Source organism: Sinocyclocheilus anshuiensis, unplaced genomic scaffold (genome assembly GCF_001515605.1).
Source record: "Sinocyclocheilus anshuiensis isolate Anshui unplaced genomic scaffold, SAMN03320099.WGS_v1.1 scaffold957, whole genome shotgun sequence".
NCBI lineage: Eukaryota > Metazoa > Chordata > Actinopteri > Cypriniformes > Cyprinidae > Sinocyclocheilus > Sinocyclocheilus anshuiensis.
In genome coordinates this window covers 44807-53108 of record NW_015557101.1, presented here as the reverse complement: position 1 = coordinate 53108, position 8302 = coordinate 44807, and the positions used below count along the sequence as shown (strand labels likewise).

Genomic DNA, 8302 nt, shown 5'->3' with positions numbered 1-8302 from the left:
CACAGTTCTACCGTGCGTCGCGGTTAGGAGAGCAGGGGAGACCTGTGTTGTGAGCACAGCATTTGACATTACAACGGTCTCATAAAAGCACGATAAGAGTGTGGGTGGAAACCGTGGCCTGCTACAGCTGCTGTGTTTATCTCAAACCTGATGAACGCTGCAGACCAACATCCTCAGGGGGAAAGAGAGAATCAAGACTTTATATAATTTGTGTGCATTAGCATACTGAAGCAAATTCAAGAATGTAGATGGTGGGGTTGAAATATCTACAGTAGATCAAGTGTACTGCTCAGGAGTCTATTTATATACTTAGAAGTTAGATGCAAATATAATTAGCTTGTTTTGGCACATCGCCGCTGTGTCTCCTAATACAAAGTCGCCTTATTCCCTAGGTTTTCGTGGACGTCAACACTAGCCATCATTTTTGGCATTAGCTGGTTTCCTTTAGAAATCTTTTGATGAGCATGGATGCAAACATTGCCATATTCATTATGAACTGTTTATTTAGCCATTTTTTAACAATTAGCTCTGAATATTCCAAAGCCAAAGGGGATACAAACAGCTGTCAAGATGATTTTTCAGAGGTAAAGTGAGCATTTTTAAGTTTTCAGCACTCATTTTAAACAGTTTTCATGCAATTAGGGAAATAAATGTGGCATGGCGCTGTTCTGGTCGCGTAGAAATATTCCAAAGCTGCGCCTGAGTCATTTGTGCTGCGAGGCAATTACATATCACAGCATCAAAGTGACACATTAAAAGCATGGGAAACATGGACTTTGATATGTTACTATAATATGTTATTAAGTGAAAAACAATAGTTCTTTAAAGAGAGGGTTCCACATAAGAGTTTTCTTGCATGTCACGGCTCTTATCTGTAAATTAGCCCAATAAGAGCAATCAAAGTCTGTCTGAGTAGTGCACTTTCCTTTCATTTACTCTAATGGAAGAGACATTTTCCTTCAAATTTCAGTGTACTACATCATATATTAAACAGCCAACAGGTACAATTAACTCTAATAATTTGACAGCATCTAGCTTTTCTGTTAAAATTCAAACTTTAGGAAAGGGACAGCAAAGAAGATCTTACCATGCTGCCCCGTTCCCATCTGCGGCTATCATTTATTTGGTGGTAATGGAGCTGTAGGTGTTTGACAGATGATTCACCTTTACAAAGCTGAGCTAGTTCTCTTCTCTCACAGACGCCAGCGATGCCCCTGGCTGGAGCGGTTTGCCTTTGGCTGAAAAACAGCAAATACAGTAAGATGCATTTTCATCCTGATTCTCCACAATAATGTGACTTGTGTGACACAGATGCATTTCCTCTGGTCTTTTGAAGGGTGTTCGTTCATTACACATTTCCTGTTAGTCACACATATGGTGTTCATGTTTTAATAACTTGAACACAATAAAAACAGGCCAAAGTTTCTCAAGGCAGCATCTAATGAATTCTCTCACCTCACAGAGAATGATTAAAAGCTGGTCTGCGCTCTTATTTAATTCATGCCTAGTTGAGGGACTGACTCTACTCCTTTTTTCCTGATTTCAAACGATGCCTTTTTTTCCCACTTGCCAAAAATAAAAAATAAAAATAAATAAATAATGTTGCATTAGATGGGAGCAAATTACCTAAAATGCAACATATTTTTATTAAGGTCCGATGTTCTGGATCATATTAGCCTTATTGGTCAAATTAAATGGAAGCCATACATTTCTTTACATTAGGACATCTTCCTTTCACTGGGAAAAAATGGGGAAAATATCTGCTGTAATAAAGAAAAAAAAAAAAGGCTAAAGCCTCAATCACTGGGCCACGAATGCAGTTAAAATCCCAAGCGCTAAACTGGAATTCTGCCCATCATTTGGCCCAACTCATATCAGAAGAGCAATGCACCTAAATATAAATCCTGAAGGCCTTGAAAATCAGACAAAGAGAGAATTCCAACTATGTTCAGAACAATTTACTGCATAGAAATCATACAAAATACAGGCAATCAGGCATTCATGTAGCTCCAACAGTGGAGTGTGACACTACAACGCCAAGGTCATGGATTCGATTCCCAGGGAATGCATGGACTGATGCAGTCTAAGCTGAATAAAAGTGTCTGTCAAAGGCATAAATGTAAAACATAAATTAAAAAAAAAAATGACTGGGTTGTTAAACTATATATAAAGGTTAAACACAAACAAACAAACTGTCACCATAAAAACCTCTTTTCCATTTTTCTTACAGAAATGTGTACATCCATATCAAACTTGCAACTGAATATATCAGGTTCATCAAAGCTCCAAATACTCTATTCTTCTCCTAGTTATCGTTCAACGTATCTGCTATCAGGCGTATCTGATCCTGTGATGAATGAATCATTCAGCGCTCCAGTTCCTCCAACAGTCACTGAACTGAGGAAACAGTTCGACTCGGACCGAAGACCGACGAGCCGCTGATATTCACATGCACGAACCAAACACACCAATGAAGGGCCAAATTAAGGTTTTAATGGTTTCTCTTTATGTAAAAAGGTGAGCTGATGAAGACTAGTTTATTCACTTTATATGCTTTAGACACATAAAACATCCACATTTCACATCATTATTGGGTGCTTTAATAATATAATGGCGTATATGTGACGTCATTGTGTGATTACGTAAATGAACTAGTGAATTGAACCTGTTCATTGAAACGAACTGTCCGAAAGAACCATTTCACAGAAAAGAATCGTATTCTCCTGTTGTCTGAGGCTCTGGATTACAGGTAATAATGCTGTAAATAATGTTCAGTTTCTTGCACAGACCGATCGTTTCTCTTCATAAGACCTCAATATATCGCCAGGAGCCACTAATTTTGTGTTCCTTGATATGCTTTTTTAATTCTCAAGACTTGTATTTTATGAATCACCAAGGACCACAGTTTCAGCTAAAATCTTCTTTACTGTTCTGCTGAAGAAAAAAATCACCTACATCTGGATGAACTGAGGGTGAGTAAATTTAATGTGAAGGCAAAGAAGCACTAAATTAATTGCAGGCCTTCAATCATGCAACAGAGTAATGCAAAACAAATCTAAAATGTGTAATCGTCGTGCTTGTGTTATATTGCACAGACAGTTCAATGAGACCTCCAGATTCATTATGGTGACTGATTGATGCAGGCATTTCACCTTCAGCACCCCTCACCTCACAGCCAACACGAGTCCTGCAACTCTTCACACAAAACCAATTAACTAGATGTAAAGCTGAACTCTCCAGCCTCTGGCATCTCCATTATTTAAGTATAAGACAATAGCAAAATGACCATTTATAATAAAGCAACAGAGCTATGAGAGCAGAAAGCTGTGCTATGTGCATTCGGCTTACAGTCAACCTCACTGAATTCGTAATATATTATTAGTGTGAAAGACAAAGTTCTTTCTAAGTTGCCAGAACCGTTCGCACTGGCACCGAGGTGGAACAGTGCGAATTACTCAGACCCGGGATCCAATTTCACTTACTTGGATTTCCCCGAAAATAAATTGTTGTACAATTGTGATGAAAGTGTCCTCTTTAACTTGAAAAATCACTACTAATGTTGTTAAAAGATATTTTTACTCCCAAAATGGGTATAAGAGAATACAGAGAGAACAAGAAATGATGGCGAAAGATGCTGAGAGTGAAGGAGAACATAAATGTCACAAATCAACTTAAAATTTGTGCCACCTGCAAGAGCACAAGCACTCAATTTGTCAAAGCGTACGTGCACAAATCACTAGGCCAAGTGTCTGAACCATGTGCACTTTCTGACAAGCTTACCAAACCTATATTTTGTTAGAAAGACTGTCAAAAATAATTTTATGTGATCTGATATGATCTGTTGCCACCTGTAGAAGTTACACTACTGTTCAAAAGTTTGGGGTCGGTAAGTTATTTATTTATTTTTAAAGAAGTTTCTTATGCTCAACAAGGCTGCATTTATTTGACCAAAAATACAGCAATATTGTGAAATATTATTACAATTTAAAATAACTGTTTCTATTATAAACTATTTTAAAATGAATTTTATTTATGTGATGCAAAGCTGAATTTTCAGCATCATTACTCCAGTCTTCAGTGTCACATGATTCTACAGAAATCTTTCTAATATACTGATTTGCTGCTCAAGAAACATTTTAATTATCTGTTGTGTTGCCTAATATAAAAAAAAGAAAAGAAAAAGGGTGAAGCTTTAGATATCTCTTCTCTGATGACAGCAATAAAATAGTACTAATAGCTTTACCAGAAATGTTCTGCTTTCAAATTTTCTTGGTAAAGTGAATCAACATAAATATGTTGTATACATGGATTAATTGGTTTTATATCAGATTGATATCAGCCAGTAAACAGTCAAGTAGACATGAATTGCCTTCGCAACCCATTTTTAATACAAAAAATTGTACGGCAGGACTTTTATCCATCAGGAATTGATTAAAAGGAGTAAAATGGATCAAAGATCGCATAAGCTATTGGTTAACAATATCCATCAGCCCATATCAGCAGAAAAAGATTTTGAAGAAATTCTGATTAAATATTACTATGATCATATTTTTATGCACAATAACATGAACCGGAATGTTCACAGTACGTGCAATAAATAGAACTCAGATTTCAGACCTTAATATGCATCAGCTTTCAGTCTGTGCTGTCAGTTCTCTTTTTGTGACCGGCATTCAGTTTAGTTGCCATTACCTTATGAGAAAGCACTAAAAAGCACTCCCGGATCGGCGGTCCTTGATTGTGGAAAAGAGGAAGTCATCAGTCAACTCTGTCGCTGTGTGCTGGGCTAGATAAGGGGAACGTGGAAGAAAAACCCCATTGTAAATAAAGCAGTCTGCCCCCATACAGCTGCAGCAGGACCGTGCGGTGTACAGCGGCCACCTGTGGGGAGGGCAAAGCCGTGTGAGCCCACCGGCACGGCCCACACAGAGCCTAATAAGAGAGGACACGCTCATCTTCCACACACCTTAGAGAAATGAAAGCCTTTGGTTCCCTCACAGTCGCCCGGCTCAATTCTCCTGTCAGGATTTGATTTCTAACACTCACTCTGCTGTGCGATTGAAGACCTGTCCGTCACGTCGAACGTCAGATGTCAAAACCGAGTTAAGACGATTTTGAAAGTATTCAGCATTAAAAATACAACTAAACGAGTCGGTTTAACAAGCACAAACCTTTAATCTCACAGAAAAAGCTCTAAGAGTTCGGGTTTAGACAAGACATTGAACAGAATGTCCATCTGACATTTCATACAGAAACCCTGCTTTTGTGATTTATCCTCTGAAAAGCACTAGTCCTCCACTGGCATAAACATTTGGGCTATTTATACGCTCTAATACCATTCCTCTTGGCTCACAAAACCCATCTGAAGCAGCATCAGCCTCACCTTACAGCTTAATCTCTCACAACTTGATAAAAGGTCTGAAATCTAAACTTCATGTCATTTAGAAAGCTCACACAAGAAGCGAAAAGTGATGGAGGCGATCCAGCAGATGTTTCCACCTGTCCGTGACAAAATTAAATGCCAAAGAACTGGAGAAGAAACCTCTTATTATTGAGAAGCAGCCTCTCGTGGGGACACTGACAGCCTTATCAGGTGTGCAGCAGAGATCTTGCCAACAAATCTACACTCTGCCTGTGAATGAGAAGCTTAAAGGGTCTCTGACGGTACATCAAGCAGACAGAACGTCCATCAGAGGAATACATATCAACTCACCTACAGCTCGAGCAGATCTGTAGTCCTTGAACATCATGTGTTAAGCAGACGCTCGATCTCCCGGTGACGGCACCCTGTTAAGAAGACAATACAGGCTTAGCTGCGTTTGGGCATTAAGGTGACTGAGATATCTCTTTGAAACAGCCTTGTGAGCATATAACCACAGATGGCTTTCCATCAGCATAGTAACGTCTTGGAGAAGGCAATGTAAATTCAGTGAGAAACAAATATCCAAATAAATCCAAAACATCCATAATGCACAACAGTTTAATAGTCAAAAGTCGCCTGGGATCAAAAAATTAACTGTTTACTTCAGCTGTCGATAGCGGATGAACTGAGCTTATTTACCGGGCCTGAAACTGCATTTTGCATTTTTATTAAAATATATTTTTGTCCCTTGTGGCAATGGAATTATCTAGCTGCTTTTTCTTGCATATTTGTGACCGCGCAGGTCACTGTGTCACTCATATAATGGCCAGTCTCAGTCTTTCAGTGAAACTGCTCCTGTCATAATAACTGTGAAGAAGCAGTTATAATTTTGTGCCTAATATTTTGGCGTCGGTAGCTTAATGTGAGGGGCATTGCACAATATGTTGCCAAATGGTGTTCTGGAGATCTTTTAGCATCTGGGACTGGATTCACAAAATCTGATTATTCATTAAAATCATTCGTAACTGCTATTTTTTACAACAAAAAAAAGCCAATGACGTTTTGTATTCCCTAAAACATTTTGAAAGAATATTCTTAACTTGTTTCTTAAGACAAAACCTCAGAAGAATCTGAAATCCTGAAAAGAATGTTCTTAAAAACCATTGTAAAAAAAAAAAAACTTCTCATAAAGTTAGCATAACCTTCAACCTGTCTTGTATTCCTAAAGGCAGTGCTGGTAGTAACTGATCACATGTATTCTGGATTACGTAATCCGATTCCAAAAATGAAGTACTTTTAATTAGATTATAATACATTTTAAAATACTCATAATCAGATTGCAGTTACTTTTTTATTGATTAAATATTATTCACACAATAGCAAGAACTTATTCATAATTTACAGATTCTCACTAATTCTTCTTTTTCATCTTTTAAATGTCCCTTTCTGAAATAGCTTACAGCTTATATGCATTCAGAAAGTCTTCCAGCTTCACGCAGAGATCAGTCACTAGGTGGCTTTAATTACACAGAAAACTGAAAGGCCACACAGCATTTGACCACTGGATTAACAAAAATCATTTCAATTTAATAAAGTGTTTTCTGAACATCTCAACATTGCATCAACTACTGATCAACACATTCATTTTTATTTGATTGATCACTCAGTGAGTTATTTAACCATGTATTACTATGTCTTTGGAAGGCTTTTGTCTTTAAAGACATTAAAATGCACAAATTCACATTATTTTTTATTTACATTTAACTTTTTTCACCTAATAGAATTATTTGAAGTACCCCTGAGATTTTAAGGTAATAAGTTAATAATTCAGTAACAGATTTGCATGTTCATGATTCTCTGACGTTGGTTAATGGTCACATGACACACTCTAAAAAATGCTGGGTTGTTTCAACCCAACTTTGGCTCAAATATGGACTAACCCAACCGTTGGGTTAAATTTTTACATTACATTTTTAACCCAAAAGTTGGGTTAGTCCATATTTGACCCAAAGTTGGGTTGAAACAACCCAGCATTTTTTAGAGTGCATGCAGGAAAACAAATAAAAGCTTTATCTTTTTTAGTAAGCGTTTTATTTTAACTTATTTTAAAATGGTTTATTTTAATTTCATATTTTTATGATTTCATTAATTATTAGCTTTTCATTCAACTCTCAAACCCCAGTTTAGGAAACTCCGATGCGATGTAATGTTTAATGCAATTGTGTTGTTTAACAACAAATGGAATATATTTTCATTCTCTCTGCAGTTTTATATCAATATGGAACAAGATTTTTTTTTATATTTCAATCAATGTGATAAACGAGTTAGGTCAAAAGTATCTAAAAATAATCAAAAAGTAGTCTGATTATATAACCTGAAATGTTTAATGTAATGGATTACGTTACTGACTATAATTTCTGTCATGTCATTTGGAATCAGTAACAGAATATAATTTGTAAGTAATCTGTCCAGCACTGCCTAAAGGTAAGATGCTTATTTAATTTATTGGGTTGTTTCAAATATTAAGCCTTGCAACATAACACTAACTACATTTAATACATATTATAAGTGCTCAGGAGCATTCTGAAGTGACGCCACTGATCGATAACGTACATTTACATTTAATCATTTAGCAGATGCTTTTATCCAAAGTGACTTACAAATGAGGACAACAGAAGCAATCAAACCAACAAAAGAGCAGCTTATGTAAGTGCTGTATACTCATCGGTCATGATTTTGCACAATGTGACTTTTTGCCGAATCAGTAACAACTCTACAAAAGAGTCAAATAGCGTAATTTTTCGCATTATTATAAGAACATCCATGCACACACAGATACGGGACGCATTCGGAGTACAAAGACAGAGTGTAAATTAATAAAACAGGCCGCTCCATCTTAAAGGGTTAGTTCACCCAAAAATGAAAATTCTGTCATTAAAG

At 36.8% G+C, this 8302-nt stretch overlaps 1 protein-coding gene across 1 annotated transcript in view; it reads right to left on the bottom strand.

Annotated features, from left to right (window-relative positions):
• The window catches only part of LOC107677528 (ecto-NOX disulfide-thiol exchanger 2-like), a 190263-nt gene extending 184480 nt beyond the window's left edge, over positions 1 to 5783 (bottom strand). Inside the window, exon 1 of the mRNA XM_016472458.1 lies at positions 5714 to 5783. Within this exon, the coding sequence (XP_016327944.1) occupies positions 5714 to 5750 (37 nt within the window). The 5' untranslated portion in view covers positions 5751 to 5783. The remainder of the gene's footprint in view (positions 1 to 5713) is intronic.
• Positions 5784 to 8302: the final 2519 nt, after the last annotated feature.